This window comes from Sciurus vulgaris, assembly GCF_902686455.1.
Source record: "Sciurus vulgaris genome assembly, chromosome: 9".
Taxonomy (NCBI): Eukaryota; Metazoa; Chordata; class Mammalia; order Rodentia; family Sciuridae; genus Sciurus; species Sciurus vulgaris.
Window position 1 is genome coordinate 81,704,042 of NC_136469.1, and position 21,644 is coordinate 81,725,685.

The 21,644-nt window shown below is 38.5% G+C and overlaps 1 protein-coding gene across 1 annotated transcript in view; it reads right to left on the minus strand.

The window, feature by feature from the left end:
• Positions 1–21,644, minus strand: part of ANXA3 (annexin A3) — a 55,036-nt gene that overhangs the window by 6,892 nt on the left and 26,500 nt on the right. Inside the window, exons 5-11 of the mRNA XM_079153465.1 lie at positions 20,088–20,201; positions 15,511–15,601; positions 10,607–10,686; positions 7,409–7,465; positions 6,981–7,074; positions 5,582–5,677; positions 940–998 (exon numbers count right to left, since the gene is read on the minus strand). Coding sequence (XP_079009591.1) covers positions 940–998; positions 5,582–5,677; positions 6,981–7,074; positions 7,409–7,465; positions 10,607–10,686; positions 15,511–15,601; positions 20,088–20,201 — 591 coding nt within the window. The remainder of the gene's footprint in view (positions 1–939; positions 999–5,581; positions 5,678–6,980; positions 7,075–7,408; positions 7,466–10,606; positions 10,687–15,510; positions 15,602–20,087; positions 20,202–21,644) is intronic.

Here is a 21,644-nt window from a genome sequence, read left to right on the forward strand (position 1 = left end):
ATCACCTAATCGAATTAGTAAATATTAATAAGAATTGTGAAGAAAATAAAGCAAATAGAACGGAGAGGGACTAAAAAGGAGCAACCTGACACAGCATCATCAGGGAAGATCTCTTTCAGGAGAGGATATCTGAGCTGAGACCTAAAAAGATGAGAAGGAGCCAGTCATACATAGAACTGGAGGCAGAAAATTCTAGGCAGAGAGGACAACAGATGCAAAGACTTTGATGCAGGAGTAGCTTTGGCATAGTCAGGGCATGGAAAGAAGGCTGGCTGAATGAGGCTGGGGATGAATGGTACAATTTCAGCAAGCTGGGTAGGTCAGCTCCTGGTGGGGTTATCCACTGAGATGACTAAACATAGAGGGAGCAGGTTTGGGAGGGGTGGTGAGGGTGAGGAGAGAGAAATTAGGTGCTCACCTGGACATTACTGTGAAATTATATGTGAAAGCACAGGAAATGCCCAGTAAAGAAATCAAGGTAAGCATCTTCTATGTACCAGGCCCTGTCCCGGGCCTGAAGGTACATAAGAGCATGACTCATGAAGCTCACCATCTAGCAGCAAAGACAGACATGAAAACACAGGGCTTCAATATCCTGTTAAGGTTGCTGACTCAGCCTGGTTTATTTTAAGTGAGGTTGCTTAAGAAGCCACCAGATCTCAGGGGTTAAGTTTGAGGTTTGGCATTCTAAAGCAAGTCCTACTGCCTGTGCTCACTGTGTAATGAGGGAAATAAACATTTAGGCAACAATTCACTGTCGCTGTCTCTATATTAACTGGAATCCTCTGTATTGAACAATGAGACAAATTAGTAGACAGATAAGCTACAAAAGGGAACTCATTGAAGAGGAAAAGGGATATGACATTCCATCAATATTAAGCAATATTTTTATATTATCCATGAAAGATGCTAAAATGTGTATGAAATTTCCAGACCAACCTTCAAAGCTTGATGCAGTCTTTCAGCTAAAAAGGCAGGCGTGTTCCTTGCACAATGAACTGTTATAAAAAGCAAATCATTTAATAGAAACTGGGTTAATCTATAGTAATATGTTTTTAAAAGAAAATTCTTGGGATTGTTACACCACACTATCCGATCCCCACAACTGGCTTTTATTTAGAATGAAAGAAATTCTGCTTAACCTGAATTTCAAAGCCTTATAATGTCATATTTGCACAGAACTTTAGCACAGTAATTATCTTCAGCCATGGGGAAAATAAAATTACCTGCCAAAGAAACTCCCACGGCGTCTGACTCATCTCTATATTCCAGACACACTGAACACCTACGCTTACACTGATAATTCCCTAGGGTGTACATCACTCAGTTCCCAACATCTTTGGCTACTGATGAATAACTCTGGGCCTAACAACTGCAGAGATGTGGCTCCAAATAACTCATTAGGTAAGAAGGGGCACTAGAGTTCAATTTAAAACATCTTTTTTTCCCATGGAAAGATTTTCTTTTAAAATGACTGGGTTACAATTTATAGGCTGGTTGGAGTAACTACATTAGAGCTAGTGCCTGCAATTTAAATTCTGTCATCTAAAAAATACTATCATACTATCATCTTTCAAAATCTTTATTTTGGAATAACAAGTAAAGCTGAAACAAAACCAGAAATAGAAAACTGCCAAAAACATGAGTAAATTAGTTAGCCTTGAAATAAAGTGGAAGTAGTCAGAAATAGAAGTCTGTAAGGAACAAACCTATTTACAGCAGCACAATTATTTTTATAATCTTAAATCTGATCTACGGGTAGGAATCTTACAAAAAGTGAATGGCTTTTATAATGGACTTTGGGTCTCAGAACAAGAATAAATCTTGGCTGTCTCATAGCGGTTAACAGAATCTCTTAAAGAGAGCTGAAAGACTTGGTGTCTTCTAATCACCTTGTGTAAGTGAAATAGAACCCTGAAAACTATTAAATGTGTGAAGTTGTCTGACAAGAAACCAACTGTTTGAATTGGTGCTATGTAAATTCTCTTAAACTCTTATTAAGTAAATCTTAATAATTTGATCAAAAATCATTATAACTTCTTTAATCCTATCAAGCTTTTCAAAACCCAAACCTAACTAGAATTGTACAATCTTTTCTTCTCAGAACACTTTCTCTCCTTTCAGCTTGCCCTCTGCTTTATGTTCTTAGGTACCAGTGCTGGGGGCCGTCTATGAACCATGTGTGAACTGAGCCATTAGGCAGGGAAGTCGCTGTCTTGGGAACTCCCAGGAGGGGACTGTTCTCTTCATGCTGGCACCCTAACCTGCTCACAGCTCAAGTTCAAATACAGCCTCCCAGAGGTGGGTGTAACCTGCCAATTGCCAATCAAGCTGCTTACTGCAAGACCCCTGCCACACTATAAATAAGCACCAAAACAAGACTCCTCCCACTGACTCCTTATCCCTGCCTTTGGTGTACTCCTCCTTAAATTAAGAATTGGAGCCTTTCTCAGTTGTTCAGTTCCAGTTCCTATCAGGACTGGAAGACCCATCAGGTGCTCCGTTTTTTAAATCTAATCTTTCTCTTTGTCTTATTTCTTACTGATTGTTTCAGACTTTTTATTTTCCCAGGTGGCTAACACTTCCTGCTCTGTTGGTGTGCTGGTCACGCCGTAATATACCAGATCTATTGTCCTGTCTAAAAATGTGAGGAGGTGCAGTATATTTTAGTGGTAAGAGAGTGTTTTTTAGCACCCAACGGCATAGGCAGGGAAACTTGGGGAGTCCTTTAGAGTTAATTACTAAAACTAGGAGTTCACAATTGCCCTTTCCCTACGCTGCTCATTCTCTTGACCAAACTTCAGTCAGGCCTCTCTTCCCATAAGCCCCTGAACACTGGCTTGCCCCCAGTCCTGAGCATGCACCAGAGTGAAGACCAAGTCCCTTCTCAGCTTATTCCAAGAATCCAGCTGACCAAGCAGAACACATGTCCTTTCAAACCCTAATGATCATAACCCTTTGGTCATCCAACTCCCCCTCAATAGTTCCTGTTAGTTCTGTTTGTCCTCCCTATAAATGGGAAGACTTTTCTGTTTGATTTTGAGATTCTTCACATTTCTGAGATCAAAGTGTTCTCCATATTGTAAGAGTCTTTTTGAATAAACCTTTTTTTTGTTTTTATTTTTTTTGCGGTGCTGGGGATTGAACCCAGGGCCTTGCGTTTCTGAGGCAAGCACTCTACCAACTGAGCTATCTCCCCAGGCCTAAACCTTTATTTAAGTATGGATTTGGTTTTATTTGACAACTAGTAGGCTCCTATTTATTATATGATTCTAAGGTGAAATGTTTAGATGGTTTCATGTCAAAAACCATATGCTAACATACTGCATTAGATTTCTTGACTATGAAATATCCAGAATAGGTAATTTTAGAGACAGAAAGAAGATTAATGGTTTCCAGGATCTGTAAGGTAGGGAGGAATGGGGAGTGACTACCAATGAGTATAGGGTTTCTTTTGGAGCTAATGAAAATGTCTTAAACTTAGATTGTGGTGTTGATTGTAAAACTCTGTAAATATATTAAAAATCACTGAATTGTACACTTTGGATGAATTTTTTGGTATGTAAAAATTTTTTTAAATGTTTTATTCCAACTGTAGTCTGATACAGTGAATTAAAATGGGACATATTTTGAACTTTAAAGTAGCTGAAGTAGAGCATGGAGCAACATGCTTGTAATCCTAGTGACTTTGGAGACAGGCAGGAGGATGGCAAGGTCAAGGCCAGCCTGGGCAACCTAGTCTCAAAAAAAAAAAAAAAAAAAAAAGGACCGAGGATGTAGCCAGTGATAAAGTGCCCTGGGTTTAATCTCTAGTACCAAGGGGGGAAAAAAAAAATCTGAGTTATAAGTCTTCTTTTTTTTTTTTTTTTTACTTCATAAAATAATGTACACTATAGCCCAAAGTTAATGCTCCACTTCCAAGGATGTTTCTCAGCTCACTGCTGTAGTTTATATGAAGTCCACCTGTTAGACCTGATCTCTACTTATAGCAGCATGTCAGACTGGTTGGTTAATATCACAGACTATGGATCCCAACTCCTGAGGTAGAATCCCAGTTCTACCATGCTCTCCCAAGTAACCTGGGGAAGTCACCTAATCTCTTTGTGCCTTAGGTTTACCATTTCCACCATGAGGATTTAATAGTACCTACTTCACAGGATTATCATGAGGCTTAAATTTGCTAAAATTTATAGAGTTTGGCACAGTGCTCAGCACATGGTAAATTGTTTAAAAATAAAATTTAAGGTACTCTAATTGGGAGTTCACCCTTGGGCTGAGAATTAATATTTGAATGATGAATCCTAGGCTCCACTTCAAGAGTGGAATACCCTGGAATACCTTAGTGACATAGGAACATAGTCAGAGGTGCTGTGAATTACTGTGATGGAATTAGAAACTGTTTCTCACTGCTAAAATGACAAGGTGTGTGTTCCAGGTATTTCTACCCTGTCATCAATGGAGAAGGATTCTGGGGTAAGCCTAGTGGAACATAAACATAAGTGTCTTGTGTTAGTCAGCTTTTTGGCACTGAGAACAAAATACCCAATAGGGAAAAGTTTACTTCAGGTTCACAAATTTTAGACATTTCAGTCTGTGGTCAGCTGACTCCATTGTTCAGGGTTCAAGGTGAGGCAGAATATCATGGTGGAAGGGCGGGGCAGAGGAAAGCTGCTCAGCTTGTGGCAGCTGGGAAGCAGAGATATAGAAAAAGTGCCAGGGAAAAGGTAAACACTTCCAGGACACTGTCCTTTCAGGCACTAGGAAAGAACCTTGCAAGAAAGGTGCATTCAAAGGAATGAGACATTGCTCAAAGAGAGGATTCTTCCAGGACATGACACCAGTGACCTACTTCCTCCACGTAGGTACTATCTCTTAGTAGTCCATTCAGTTATCAATGGATTAATCTAGCAAATTCTAAAATTTGAACCTTGTTGAATTGGAAATCATGCTTCCAACATATGCAAGAATCCTCTCTTTGAGCAATGTCTCATTCCTTTGAATGCACCTTTCTTGCAAGGTTCTTTCCTAGTGCCTGAAAGGACAGACTGCTGAGACTTCATGCTTACATAACTGCGTTTTTGACTGCCTGTTTAATGCATGCATCTGTATAGAGACAGAGCCAGCCTGAAACCTTCTTTCTTTTTGACATATCCCCTGCTCACTCAACCAAGGAAGAAGAGACCTCAAATTGACCTTGATTCTACTCTGGGAGACCACTGACATCTTTCAGAAATAACCAAATACAGTGAAATACCAAATTGGCTTAGGTCTTGGTTTTCAACAAGCCTCAATGAAAATGTCAGTAGAAATGTAATATTTCAGCTTTTAAGGAGTCTACAATCTAAACAGAGTGACAAGCCAAATATAAATTTAAAAGGCAAAGTAAGAGGTAAAAAGATAACTTCTTCATGCATCATTTAACAATATTTGTTAAGTCAATTGTTTGTACCATGGACTATGCTGGAGGCTGTGGGGAGCATAAAGATGGATCGGTCAGGATTCTTATATGAAAGGAGCTCACCTTGACTCTGAGTTAAAAGAAGTGCAAAATAATTCTGTTTATTAGTACTCCAGGGCTTACCTATGGCCAGCAGTAAGTCTTCAAAATGCCCAGATAATTCTCCTTTAATGCTGTTCTCAATGTCCTTCTGGCTAATATTTCTGTATTCATCAAATGCTAAAAAGTAGTACCGCAAAAATATTTAAAATATTCCAATTGACCACACTTGAATATATTTCAGTTTTTAAATTTGTTATGCAGCAGACCAAGTAGCAAGCTCAAAAACTGCTTTAAACCATCAAAATTTAAGTACAATAAAATCTGAACTTCAGTGATCTCTCTCCCCTCTTCCCAGGCTGAAACATTTAAAATTACCTGAAAGTTTAAATGATAAATAATTTATTTATGGTCTTTTAAATATTGTAGCAGCACCTGGGAAATAATTCTGTAATCATTAGTCCAATAAGTTTTATCTGATAAAAGAAATCCTAATTATGAAGATTTCTTTGTGCTGAGTGAACCATTCCCTAAGGCAGCATGGCCAATTTCCTACCTACCAGAAGACATTTGAATTTCTTGATCAGTATTTGCCCCAAGCAAAACCTGTATATATATCACCAAGTATACAAGCATCTTTATAAACCAAGTAAATTTTTTTCCAAAGAAATTTAAAAAAAAAGAAATTTTAGGGAGACATCTGGAATCATTTGATTTTTGTTTTCCAAAGACATTAATAAAGCAACTATAATATATCACCATTATTTTATAAAATCAGTTAAAACCAAAATTAAGAAAAGACCCATTTCAGAATTAAAAGTCAGAGTCATATCCTTATCTTTCCTCATTTTTCCCTCAGCTCAACATAAGATTAGTCATGTCTTGTGGATGCTCTCTAACCAGACACCTAGAAGACAGAGTCAGAAGATGTTCACAGTCAAGGCAGTTCAGGCTTCTGGCTGCTGCTGTTTCCAGAACAGCTCGGGGAGATGCATGTGTGAGAGGGTTGGTGCTCAGCAGCTCCACATAACTGCTGGTCTGACAAAAAGAATTGATCCTCCTTCTTCCCCTATTTTCCTTCATATCAGAGAGAGCTACATGTAAATCAGTATTAATTAATCAATAAAAACTCATGTGCAATGCCTGGCTTTTCTGGCTAACTAGGGAGAGGCAGGGTGAAAGCAATGAGCCAGGCTCTTCCATTCCTTTCTGTTCTCTTTTCTTCTCTCTGCCATCTCCCTTTACCAGTTATTGCCCATTACTCACTAGGTAATCTATTTGGTCTTTAGGGGAAAACAAAGAGGAGTGTCAGTGAGCCCTGCCTTGAGTTAGAATACAGCTTGCCCAGTTTGTTTCCTGAAATGTTGACACATAAGCTGGAACAGAGTTTATAATTTTAAAGTTCATTTTCTAGAACCCTGTATATTAAACCCAAAAACTTTTGCAAGAATAATATAAAACAAAAAGGATTGTGAGTCCATACTTAGTTTCAGTTGAGGAAAGCTCCTTAAACACAGGATCTCTGTGAATTTATCTTCATCTGTGCCCCATTTGTTCTCGCCAGCATTGTAGAGAATCTATTGACAAGGGGAAGAAGACTTATGTGTTGTAACAGACACAATTCTTTCTCTCTCTCGTTAAGGGGGTGGAATGAGAAAAGTGGGAGCTTTAGTTTATTTTAGAGGTCAGTGAGATCATCTATTATGTAAGACTCTCACTTTTAGCAGACTAGAAACCTGAAGGTTGGGGTGGCAGGAGCTGAGGGGAATGATCATCTCTGCTGGAGAAGGCAGCTGCCTTGACAGCGAAGGAGAGGACAGCCCTGGATGGTACCACCCTGTCTACAAGAATGCAAAGGTCATCAAGGGGGAGAAGAGTTAAAGGAGACGTTTTCATTGTTCTGTTACAGACCTGGGCATCTTTTTTGGCCAGATGTTCATCCACTTTCAGATTTTCATCTCTTCTACCCTAAAGGGGGATGACAAAAACAAGGTCAATTCTTTGAGGACGGAAGATTCTAACACTCATTACTCCAACCAGCAGGACATCTTGGTGGTTTTCCTCTATCTGAGGCCATGAAACAGGGAGGAATTGAGGATTCTAGACTCTGGTTCTGGCTCTGCCGTGTCCTAGTCATGATATTTGTAGCAATTCACATAAAATTTGGGGCTTCAGCCTCCTCTGAAAATTCGGAAGTGTTAAGAAGATGAAAAGATAAGCCACTAAGAAAACACGTACAGACCATATCTGATAAAGGATTTATATCCTGAATATGTAAAGGACTCTTAAAACTCAGATAACAACCTAATTAAAAAATGAGAAAAAGATCTAAGCAGATACTTTGCCACAGAAGAGGTACAGACAGGAAGAAAGTATATGAGGAGATGTTCCACATCATGCTCCATTAGGAAACTGCAAATTAAAACAGTAATATGCCACCATATATCTATTAGAACGGCTACAATCCAAAACACTGACAACACCACATACTGAATTTTTATTGCTAGTGGAAATGTAAAATAGTATAGCCACTTTAGAAGACAGTTTGTTAGTTTCTTATATTACTATGTTCTTACAGTATGATATCACAATTGCACTTCTTGATATTTACTGAAATGAGTTGGAAACATGTCCACACAAAATCTTTCACATAAATGTTTAATAGAACTTTTATTTTTAATTCCTCAAAGTTGGAAGCAACCAATATGCCCTCCAGTTTGGTGAAAAAAATATTCCATACAATAGAATATTATTCAGTGATAAAAAGACTTGACCTATCTGGAAATGAACGGATATGGAGGAATTTAAATGCATCTAACTAAGTGAAGGAAGCCAGTCTGAAAAGACTACATAGTATGTGATTCCAACTGTACAGCATTTGAGAAAAGGCAAAACTACAGAGACAGCAGAAAATCAGTGATTGCCAGAGTTTAGAGGGAGGCAGGTTTAAACAGGCAGAGCACAGATGACTTTTGGAGCAGTGAAACTATTCTGTATGATAATGTAATAGTAAATATATGACATCATACATTTGTCAAAATCCAAAGAACCTGCTGGGCATGGTGGTGCACACCTATAATCCCAGTGGCTTGGGAGGCTAAGGCAGGAGGATCACAGGTTCAAAGCCAGCCTCAGCAACTTAGCAAGGCTCTAAGCAACTTAGGAAGACCCTGTCTCAAAAAAAAAAAAAATAATAATAATAATAATAAGGGCTGGGTAATGTGACTCAGTGGTTAAGTGTCGCTGGGTAATCCCTGATACCAAAAATACAAACTCTATAGAACTGTAAAAACAAAGAGTAAACCCTAATATAAAGCATAGACTTCAATTAATAATAACATATCAGTATCCACTCAGCAACTGTAACGAATGGATCACGTTAACACAAGACTGTTAGAAACTGACCAGGAAAGAAGGGCATATAGGAACTTGATCCAGCATTTCTCCTTCCCTTTCCCCCTCTCTCCCCTGGTCCCTTTCCTCTACTCTATTGGTCTCCCTCTTATTTTCATGATTACCGCCCCCCGCCCTTTTTCTTTTTCATCTCTAGTTTCCACAAATGAGAGAAAACATACAACTCTGGACTTTCTGAGTCGCCAACTCCAACACTGAAGACTCTATAGTGAAGCGTGCATGTGAGGCTATGAACAAATACTTTAGCACTTTATAGAAAGATGAAAGGCAGAAAGGGAAAACAATATTGCCTGAATTATTTTGAAAAATCATAGGCGAACAAAACTTTTGGTTATAAGACTTAAAAACAGATTTGCTTCCATTTTCAAACGTTAGGTTCTTGTACTCCTGTCTGATTTTTTGCCTGGTTTCTTAGCTATGCTGCTGACCTTTGTAGGTGTTACTTTGCCTTCTTGTTCTTTCATTGAGCACTCTGCTCCAATAATAAAAGTGCTGATGTTTATTAACCATAATAATATGAACCATTATCCCCATGTATTAATCACTTTCTATGCTTTAAGTACTGCACAAACTCTTTTTCTTCTTTATCTTCACTGCACCTTAGGGATTGGTACTATCAGTATTTTAATTTCACAGATTTTGTGAAAACTAATGCTCAGAAGATTTTGAAATAACTTGTTCAGGGACACAAAGGGGGTAGGCATGCTGAAAGCCCAGCCCTGAGTCTAAAGCCCTGCATTGGAGCCCTGCTCTACTGCCCCCTGTGGGTATATCAGCTCATATTCACGCACATGGATGTGTACTCAGGACTATATACCTTTGAGAGCAGATGTTTGCAGAAATGCTTCATAAACTGGGGGTTGTGGGTTCAATATTCATAAGATTTTCAGCATTTTAATGGAAGCCATAATTAGGATAAATAATTTCCTAGTGACAAAATGCCTCGCTTGGACAAGTGCTATTCAACCTTCAAGCTGAGGCCATGATTGGGATTTTCTTACACATTAGAAGCTGTGAAAATCAGCTGAAAGAAGCTGGTGAGATATGGCTTGAATAACTTCCTCTCTGACATGCCTGTGAATACATCTCATCCTTGGCCTTATCAACTTTATCACTGAAGTTATGAGCCTTCTAAATAAAGCAAGGAGTGGCCCCGTTTGGTCACACGGTGATTAATGGTTTAGCAGCTTTTCGGAGGTGGCAAGGATGAAGTTGCAGGTCATTTTTTTAAAATTCTGAAACTGATATTCATTTCTGAATTTAATACCCACATCTGAAAATAACTCCTCTGTATCATACTTCTCACTTAACTTCAAAGAAATAAATATTCTTTGGAGTTCAAAAGAAAATAAACATATTCTAAAAATGGAGACATTTATAACAGAAATGAAAAAACGATTATTTTATGTCAGGTGATTTATTAGGACATTTTCTAATGTATTCTGAAACCTAGTCAAAGCGCTTTTAATCCATAAACAGAACCAGACAAGATTTTATTTTGTTACATCACCATGAATGTTTGTAAGATCTTGGTTAAACATTTTGCTGACAATACCAATGCAAATGTAACATGACCAAATCATTTCATAAGGAAAATTGCAATCTCATTGTCTCAGGTTTTTTTTTAACTGCCTAAGAATTATTATTGAGCATGCAGCTTACTGAAGAGTTTAATAACAAAAAATAAAACCTTACATCTGCCAAAGTCAACAGAGCTTTCCTGAAGTCACCAGATGTTTCAGAACTAATGTCATCTCCCAGACTCTTCTTATATACTGAAATCAAATAAGAATGAAATTAAGATCTGACAAACTGAAAAATATTACTATCAAGCAAGAGTATAAATGCCAACATTAGCAAGGAATGAGTATCAGATAAAATAAATCTTGCATTTTATTAAATAGAACTTCTTGATTCCTTAATTGTGAGATGGAGACAACTGTATGTTGTAGTAGATGCAAAAGAATAGGAAGAAATACCATTTAGGAACAAATCTGGCCTTTTCATTAGACCTGGCACTAAGGAACACAGAGGGTGGGCAACCTGCTAATTCCTCTTCCAATTTCCATTAGCTCCTTCTCTCATATTAACAGATCCCTAACCTTTAGCAAGACACAATGTGCATAACCCTCAAATTACATTCTCAGCTTCCATCTTAGCTAGAGTCAGTTCCATAACTAAGGTTCTCCACAGTGATTGTGGGCAGACATATGTGACTTTGCTGGGAAATCTCCTTAAAGCGTTAGGCCATGCTTGGCTTAGTCCCTCCTTGATCTTACTACCTTCTGTGTGGATTGGTACCCAGAGCCTGAGCTATGAAAATAAGAACTGCATCTTAGTGATGGCAAAGTGTAATCAGGAAGGGGCCTGTGATCCTGGAAGTTCTGAGGAACTATCACACCAGTCTTCCAATTGCCCATCTCCAGACTTCTACATATAATAGAAATAATCCTCTATCTTATGTAAGCCCTGTAATGTTTCTGTTTTATTGAACCTAATCTGAATCTTAACAAATATATCTAAGTTATATTTGATATAACTTTTGCAAAAATAAGAAAGCTATACTAAAACCTATTATTTTTCCTTAACAAAGGACAACGATATGTTCACTTATTTTAATATGAACTAGTTATACTACTCTTTGCATGGCCTATGATATGCAGTAACTATATCATTCCATCTCATTTTGCAGTACTGGAGATCAAACTCAGGGCTTCCTGAATGCTAGGCAAGTGCCCTGTGACTGAGTTACACCTGGCCATGAATCTTAACTCTATGTTCTTATCCATCCAAGGAGTAATCACCCTTTTGCAGCTAATACATATCTGGACGTAGGTGTCACCAGGTGGCAATCTGAACTCTATATCATTCTCAAGAACTCTATATAAATTAGCCATACAAATGCTCATCCTTTTGAAACAATGAAAGACAATTATAGAACGTGATATGACATTATCTAATAGAAGAACTGCTAGAATGGAAACTTCCTCAGCACGATTTTAGTAAACATCTTTTAAAATGAAATCTATAATTTTTCAAAGAAATTCATATAAGCAAAATCCACTGTAAGTGTAAATTATTTATCTAATGATAATAACATTTAGCAGCCATCATTATACCTAAGTCATTATATTGTTACATTTATCCTTCGGTTTAGTTAGAATTTTTTTTTAACTTAAAAACATCAAGTCAAAGAATGAAGATTTTATTTTTTAGAATTTGGAGAAATATTTTGTAATTTTAGAATGATCTAAATGAGACTTTATAGTCATTTCATGCAGCCTCCCCACACTTCTCTTTACTCCAGCTATTTTGCAGAAAATTAGACTATTAAAATGAAAATGATTTCAATCAAAGTTGACAACTATTTTATTCATTTTGAGGCATTACAGAGAATAGAAAACTGAATATGATATTTTAACAGCGTAGAAACCTGAACACGAATGAGTTCTTGATTCCTGATTCAGTTTTTTTTCTCAGATACATTAACTTTAGAATTCTGGGAAAAGTCCAGTATTCAGCTCTCTATTTACTAGACTATTGTGTCATGATACTACATAAGCCATATGAGATGCCTGAATGGTCCCTTTATGGATAGTCTGCCTTGATGAATTTTTTATGCATGGATCACCACACCACATTACATGACACTCATTCCAGCTGATTGCAACAGGATTGGCACCAGCATATAGATGGTCAACAGCTAAGAGTTAACCTGATGAGAGAGAACTTTGCCCAAAAGAATGCTCTCTATTAGGGACTTCCTGAACCCATTGAATCTAATCTTGAATGGAGTAAGCTACACAGAAAAAGAGGCAAAGACAACAGAATAACAAAGAAGTGAAAGATCCCCAGAAAAAAGGCAGAAAACAAGACAAGAACAACCCAACACCGTGGACAAATATAAGCCTTGGGAAGTCAAACATTATTTGGTAAGGAAAAAGAAGCTCTTGGTAGTGTCAAGACCCTCAGAAACAACAGTGATAGGAACAGAGTTACTATAATGGAAGACAGCAGGGGAAGCAATGGATGCTAAGGCAGTGACAAGATAGTTGGGTCCCTCAGGCTATACTGTGTCCTGAATCTCTGTAAAGTTTGACTCTACATAATTGAGACTCTTTCCTCTTGGTTTTCTTGTGTATCATTAATCTAGTAATCAAGGTAACCTAGTTGCAATTCTATTTCTTATAGCCTTAGATTAATTCACATAGAAAAAGAGACTGTGGGAACTTTGAGCAACTATCATTTGTTACATTTGCAAAACATAGTCCTAAATGCTTCAACTTTCACTTGTCTCTTAAGATCGCAACCTCAACCTTAAGGACATCCATTCAATAAATATTTGAACTTAACTTTCCACTGTTCTAATCACTGGGGCTAGAGCAGTGAACAAAACAGACTAGATTTCCTACTAGCAGAACTGAACATCCTGGGATTTTTGGTACATAAATGCTAGATTCCAGGGAGCTATCAAAGGAAGGTCTACTCATAGAATAGTGAACTTCTAAGAGACACCAGGAAGTAACAAGCCACTTTGGACAGAGCATCTAACTGCTGATTTTTTAAAATATTTATAACTTGTTGAACAGAAATACTTTAACATCAAATATTTTAAACACCTATCATGTACCCACTTGTGCCTATCATCAAGCAATTCTCCTACTTACTTCAAATTCACCCATTCCTGTTAGGTTCCATCAACAGGGGAAATTGAGGGATACTTGCCTGCTATTCATGTCAGTGCTGACCCAGCAAAAATCTTTCACCCTGAAAGAAGCAATTGTCTCCTAGAACATGGCATTTGCACTGCCAAGTTCAAGCCAGAAGGATCCTGTTCCCAGAGGCCTGAACTCCTCCTTAAGCCTCTCCTCTGAGCCCTGGAGGTACTAACACTAGGCAGGTGATGTCCCTCTTAGTTTCAGAAACTCCAACCTCCTCCCTGTGTTGTCCCAGTCCTGAGGGTTATAGACTGTATTACCCACTGTGTTCCCCTTTTGCTTTTTCATTTCTCCAAAAAAGGTACTGAAGCAATTCTCAATATCAAATTCTCTCTCTCTTAAAATATCCATGCTGTTTATATTTTTCTAACTAGTGCATCAATAATAAAACAGTCTCTTGGGCTGGGGTTGTGGCTCAGTGGGAGAGCACTTGCCTAGCATGTGTGAGGAACTGGGTTCGAACCTCAGCACCACATAAAAATAAATAAAATAAAGGTATTGTGTCCATCTATAACTAAAAAAATAAAAAAAATAAAAAAAATTTTAAAAAGTCTCTTGTCATTAAGGTATTTACCTTATATGAGAATTTCCCAAAGTAACCTAATACACATCCAAGGCCCAGTACCGGTTCTTGGGGTTTTTCCCACTGCAAAACTCCTCTGATACACAACTGACCTTCCAGAGACACAAATTTAGAAAATGTGACTCTCGTAAGCTACTTGGAGAGGGTTATAGGTGGTTACTGTCTGAGCTGAACTGAGCTGGTCTTTGCCCTGGTTCTGAGGAGGTGCCCCTAAATCCTGGGACTTTCCCCAGTGATTGGAGTGTCTTTGTTATTTCTGGTGGCCCCCTCAGTTTATACTAACAAGATGGCTCATGATAGAGGGTAGTCACATCAGAAAGACCACCCATGAGCTTAGAGGGTTGAGGCTTGGAGCCTCATGACATCAGCCCCATCTGGGGAAAGGAGGAGCTGTGGATTGAGTTAAATCACTTGAACAATGATTCAATCAACCATGCATGCCTATGAGATAAAATGCCAATAAAAACTACGGATACCAATGATCAAGAGAGCTTTCTGGTTGATAATTACACACCAGTGGGCCTGGAGGGTGGAAGCTTCACACTGGATGCTTCCAGACCATTTCCTATGTGTCTTCATTTGAATGGTTCTGACTTGTATCCTTTATAATAAGACTATAATTATAAATATAGCACTTTCTTGAGTTCTGTGTCATTCTATCAAGATATTGAACATGAAAGGACTATGAGAACCCTGGATTTGTAGAGGTCTGAGGAGCTTGAGAATACCTGAGTGTGCAGGATGGTGCCAAGAGTGAGGTCAGTCTTATAAGGACTGCCACTTTACACATGAAGTCACACTACGTCTGGGTGGAGTGAGAATTGCACACTGTAAGGACTTTATCATTTTTACACTGCTAACAGACCTTTAGGACTTAAGTTAATTATATTGTATCCACATGCTCATCCGCATCCTCTAAATGGCCCGTCTCATTTCTCACACTCAATATCATGAGTCTAATCTGAATGGGTTTTAATATATAATAATAATATACAATGATTTTAGTCTCTAACATTGATGAAAATGGTTGATTCAATTAAGTGATCGCTGAAAGCAATCAGCACAGCTGGAATACTATAAATGTAAAATGTTAATGACATTGTTATGCAGCAGCGTCTAGCTCATATCATATTCTAATTTTTTCTGAAAATCCACAACCCATTTTAGAAATGTACCTTCCACTGTACAACTCCTGACTTCTCAAAATGACCTGTGAAGAGATTGGTGGAATTCTGGTAAAAGCACCTTGGCTCCTATATTTGTGAACAGTGGTATGGGTAAGTAGAAAACAGGATTACCTGTATAATAGGCTTGAGAGATCTCTTTCATTTGCTTGCTTGTCCTGGTAGTTAAGATTTCAATCAAAGCATCTTCATTTGTTCCAGCGCCCTAAAAAGCCAACAGAAATCTAATTTTTAGGACACTTAAAAAACTCAATTTCATGCTTTTCAGTCTTAATATCTTATTTTATACAGATGAAAGAACAGTTTTGAGTAAATCAATATGAGATCTCATATTGCTCCAAATTAGTTTTCTAATTTTCCTTACATTTTGGTGTTAAAATAACATGAGACATCTGGAGTAAACTGACCAAATTTTTCAAGAAAATTTCCTATTCTAGTGCAAAAATCAATTGAATAATTCTAGAAATAAAGCATATAAAGGGAAAAAAAAAGCCTATGTCATTAAAGATCAGAGTGATAGTCTAATAGGATTAACCCCACTGGGTATTCAAGCATTACACTACGTTCTGAAAGGTCTCTCCAAACCTTTGGAGCTTATTCCTGCACCCCTGTGCTGGCTGGGTCAGCATGTATCGTCCTCTTCACACACAGAGATTTTCAAATCCTCAATAAGGGCTGGGAGATAGCTCAGCTGGTACAGTGCTTGCCTTGCAAGCACAAAGCCCTGAGTTCAATCCCCAGTAATGCAAAAAAAAAAAAAAAAAAAAAAAAAAATCAAATCCTCAATAATATGTGTCATGGGTCTGACTGGCTTAGAAACTGGTTACCCCTCAGCCATATTTATATCAAGGTTACTGAATCCCGCTGTGATTCCAAGGGAAGCCATTTATAATTGGACTTCATCAAATAGGGCCAATGAGACATGTGAGCAGAGACTGAGTTCAGTTCTGTCCCTCTAGGGCCGGGATTCCTAGTAGCCCCCAACCTCTTTTGTTTTTGTTGCTTACCAATAGATCCTTCAAGATTTAATTTGGCCCCTAACTATCCAAATAAAGGCTGTATTTCTCAGTCACCTTTACAGCAAAGTTTATCCATATAACTAAATTCTGGCCAATCAGATTTATATAGAAGTATCATATCGATGTATTGGGAGTGTCCTTGGAGGGAGTGAAACCTTCTTTTTCCTTTCTTATTTAGTTGATGGGAATGAAGATACAATGGCTAGATCTTTAGTTGCAATTGTTGGGCAAGAAGTAGAAAGCATGAGCTGAAGATGGCAAAGCCTCAAGTCTGCAGGGTCCTATTTGATAATGGTGGTGCCACCACACTCTGTTCTGAACTGCTTACTTTGGATTTTTTCATGTAAAGAAAGTTTTTCTAATGTTTCCTGGTGTATCTAATCCCTACTATTATACCAGCTAACCTCTCTTCATGTGGTAGTCAGAGAGGCACATTGCTCCATTTCACCTGTGGAGTAGCTACTGCAAAGAACATAGTTGCTCCAGTTCAAAAAGGTTGTGCTCATTCCAGGCTGTAATTAGCCAAGGACTGAACAGAGCAGGGGTTCTGCAGCTGGGCCATTTCTGCCCAACCCCGGACTCCTGCGAGGGGCAGTCTTTGCTCAGACACTTCTCATCAGCCTGTCAAGCTTTCTCAGAACTGTACTACTCACTGAAGCTCTTCTGATTTGACCCTGTTTTCTTCCCTCTCTTTTTCCCAGGTGTCAGACCTGCATTGCAGTCTGAAGGTTCATCCACTTCCCCTGCTCTGTCTTCTCTTTGTCCTTCAGAGATCTCACGACAGATCTCTTTACGTCTAATTCCGATTTGCCATCTGCTTCTCAGATGAGCATACCTATTCCACAGAAAAGAAAGTGACTCCTCTCCTTGACGGGAGGGCAGAATATGGCTTATGTTTCACAACCAGACCCCTTTTAATTTTTCTTTCCTTCCTATCCATAAACATGTTAAGCACCTACTGCATTTCAGAGTGCTCTAGGATAAGGATACAGGCTAAGGATGATGAGATTCCTTATCATGATGGAGGTTTGCTTTTTATTTTTTTAAATGTATTTCTTTTTTTAAAAAAAAAATTTAGTTGTAGATGGATACCTTTATTTTATTTATTTATTTTTATGTGGTGCTGAGGATGGAACCTATTGCCTCACGCAATGCCTTGCATGCTAGGCAAGTGCTCTTCCACTGTGCTGCACCCTAGCCGGAGGTTTGCCTTTTAATGAGAAGGAAAGAGATAACAAATAAATGGATTAAAAAAAAGAAAAGACAGGACAACTTTAGGTAGAAAAAGATGCAATTAAAGAAAGAACACTGGTCCGGGTGGTGGCAAATGCCTGTAATCCCAGCAGGTTGGAGAGGCGGAAGCAGGAGGATCACAAGTTTAAAGCCAGCCTCAGCAACTTGGCAAGATCCTGTCTCAAAACAAAAAATTTAAAAAGGGCTGGGGATGTGGCTCAGTGGTAAAGTGCCTCCGGGTTCAATTCCTGGTATCAGATCAAACAACAACAACAACAAAAACCCTGGCTTTTCCTGTACCTGACTTGAGGTGATCTATGAAATATTCATGTATTCATTTGACCCAGAAAACCTCATAGAACCATGCAAATCTAGAGGTTCAAGATTTTATGTCTGCTTTAAGAACACTGTGAAACTGTCCAGGCCAGTTGTATGCATATATATATGAAAAGCAACTAAGATCTGAAAGATGTCACCTTGAAGAAGCAATATGCACGAGGCCTGATGATACATGCCCATAATCCCAGCAACTCAGGAATCTAAGACAGGACAATTTGAAGTTTGAGGTCAGCCTGGGCAATTTAACAAGACTTTGTCTCAAAAAAAAAAAAAAGAAAAAAGAAAAGAAAAAGTTTTTTTTTAAAAGTTTGAGCACCCCTGGGTTCAATCTCTAGTACCATTAAAATAATAATTTTTTAAAAAGCAGCAGAAGCAACAGCAATGTGCACCACTTTGGCATTACAATGGTGGAGTTTGTAGGGGTGCCCAGGCCAAATAGTAAGGCTATTCAGTCAGTGGCCCACAAAGGGTGCTAAATTTTTTGCTGTGCATGCCTTAAAATTCAGAGTACTGCTGAGCTTAAGCATTTCCATGTAGTTTCTCTGGTCACTGAATATATCCAGGTGAACAAAGCACCCAGGATGGGCACCACACTTACAGAGCTCATGGCGGGATTAGCCCATATATCTGCTCCCCTTGTCGAGCTGAGATGGTCCTTACTGAAAAGGAACACATTATTTCTAAACCAGAAGGGGAGGGTGCACAGAAGAAAAAGATATCCCAGAAGAAACTGAAGAAACAAAAACTTACAGACCAGGAATAAATTCAGCATAAAATAAATGCAAATAAAAAAATTAAAAATAATAATAAAAATAAAGCTGAGTAAACAAGTAGAAAATGTCTGGAGGAAAAGCATTGCAGATGGAAGGAACATGATGTAAATGGGCTTCAGAAGAGGAATTAGCTTATAATGTTCAAGAAGCAGAGAAAAGGCCATAGTAGCTACATTTGAATGAGGAGAAGAGGTGTAATGATCAGTTTTAGGTGCCAAATTGGCCAGGCTATGTCCCCCTTATTCAGTTGAACCCTAATTAAAGTGCTGCTCTGAAAGTATTTTGGGAGCATAAAGTCTGCTATTAATTGATGCTAAGTTGGGGAGATTATCTTAGCTATTCTGCATTCTAGGTGGGTCTGATAGAATCTATGAGAGGCCTTAAGAGCAGAGTTGAAGATTCTCTGAAGAAGGGATTCTGCTGATAATTCTAGCCATTCATTCTTTTTTTTTTTTTTTTTTTTTTTTTTTTTGGTGCTGGGGATTGAACCCAGGGCCTTGTGCTTGCAAGGCAAGTACTCTACCAACTGAGCTATCTCCCCAGCCCCAGCCATTCATTCTTGATCGTTTGCCCTAAGATTTTAGACCTTTTTGTCAGTCCCACAATTGTGTCGCCAGTTCCTTATAATAAATCTTTTACTATATCTGTCCTGCCTACTCATTTTGCTTCTCTGGGGAACCCTGACTGACCAAGAATTTTTAAAGCCACAGAGACAGACAGGAGCTAGACAAGTTGGGTGATGAAGATTTTAAGTATTTGCAATCACTAGAGATTTATGCAGGTGAATAGCATAACCTCACACTAAAAATAACTTTTTAAAGTAATTTTGGCTATTCTTGGAGAATGGATTCAAAATGGGCAGACATGGAGGCAAAGAGATGAGTTAGGATACTGAAGGTTCAGCCAAGAGATGCTGTGATCACGGTGGAAGGGCAGCAGTGGATTTTGAGAGAAATGCACATATTTTCAGAGGACTTTGGAGAACTAGTGGACTAGCTCATAGATTAGGAACTCTGAAGACAAGGGTCCAAGCACAGTATGAGGATCTTGGCCTAAGCAATGGAGCTGATGACAGCGTTATTTACTTCCAGTACCAACAAACCAGAGAATTTTGTCATGTCCAAATAAGAATGTGACAATATCTTTCAGCCCAGGATCACGTGGGTTCCACAACTGCTCCCTATTTCAGAGTAATCCCATCACTTAAAGAGCACAACCAAAACAGCATTCAAATCCACTCAAGCCTCAAGCATGCACTGAAGAGAGTTCACTGTTTCTGATGACATAGTCAAACCCTGCGTAGGATCAGCTTGTGCAGAGTTCGTACCTTCATGGATTTCTTTAGCTGCTTTGCATCAAACACTGCTGGTGGGGTCACAAGAGCTACCATGAGATGTTTGAAGTGGCCAGAGAGATCACCCTTCAAGTCATCTTTCAGCTCCTAAAAAAAAGGCAAGGAAGGAATTGTGAAATACTTTTCTCCTTCTCTAAAGTCACCTAATGAAAGATAAATGTAAGTATCAAAATCAGACGAAATTGGTGCAGTCACTCTGGAAAGCAGTGTGGAGATTCCTCAGAAAACTTGGAATGGAACTACCATTTGACCCAGCTATCCCACTCCTTGGCCTATACCCAAAGGACTTAAAATCAGCATACTACAGAGATACAGCCACATCAATGTTCATAGCGGCTCAATTCACAATAGCTAGATTGCGGAACCAACCTAAATGCCCTTCAATCGATGAATGGATAAAGAAAGTGGTATATATACACAATGGAATATTACTCAGCCATAAAGAAGAATAAAATTATGGCATTTGCTGGTAAATGGATGGAGTTGGAGAATATCATGCTAAGTAAAATAAGCCAAGCCCAGAAAACCAAAGGCTGAATGTTTTCTCTGATAAGTGGATGATGATACATAATGGGGGGAGTGCTGGGGGGTTAAAGAAGAATAGATAAACTTTGGATGTTGTAGAAGAAAATGGGGCAGGAAGTAGTGGGGGAAGGAAAGATAGTATACTGAGACAGACCTATGTATACGTATGATTATCCTATGTATACATATGATTACATGAATGGTGTGAATCTACATTGTGTACAACCATAGAAATGAAAAGTTGTACCCCATTTGTGTACAATGAATCAAAACGCAGTCTGTAAAAATAAAAAAAAATGTAAAAAAAAAAAAAAGAATCAGATGAAAACATGCCCATACATAGGGCATAAACAGAAATGTTGAAAATATTTCTATGGATATTAATCTGCATTTTATGATTGCTTCCAAAGTGTTTCGTTTTATAGAGGATTTTTATGTGCACCACAGTTAGGAATTGTATATTAAAATGCATTTCCTGTAACTACTTGAATTTGATCATTATGTGTTGGATACATGTATTGAATTGTCATACACTACCCCACAAATATGCACAAATGCACAATTAAAATATTTTAAAAATGTATTTCTGGGTCCTTGATGCTCTTAATACTTGGGATAGGGCAAGAGAAGAGGAGGAGGGAGAGCTTTAAAATTCACACCCAGCTTCACTGGTAGGTGCCCTATTCCTGGGTGCCTTGCCTCTCTGTGACTCTAACAAGCTCTGAAGACAAAGGGGGAGGACAGTGGTTGGTCATTTGCCTCTGGTGAGCACATGAACTGGGAGGCAGTAGAAGCTGTTTCCTGGTAACAACAGCGAGGGAAGTTCTGTGTGGCAGTGGAATGGACATTACTTATTGATACCACCCTTTGGCCCTGTTTTCACACATTACATAACTACAGCGCATCTCCCTTGCCTAAAGGCAGATAACATGATTTCTATTTCCATTATTCAAAGGAATTACACAGAAAAAAATTTTTTTTCTGCTCCCTGATTGTTTTCAGGTC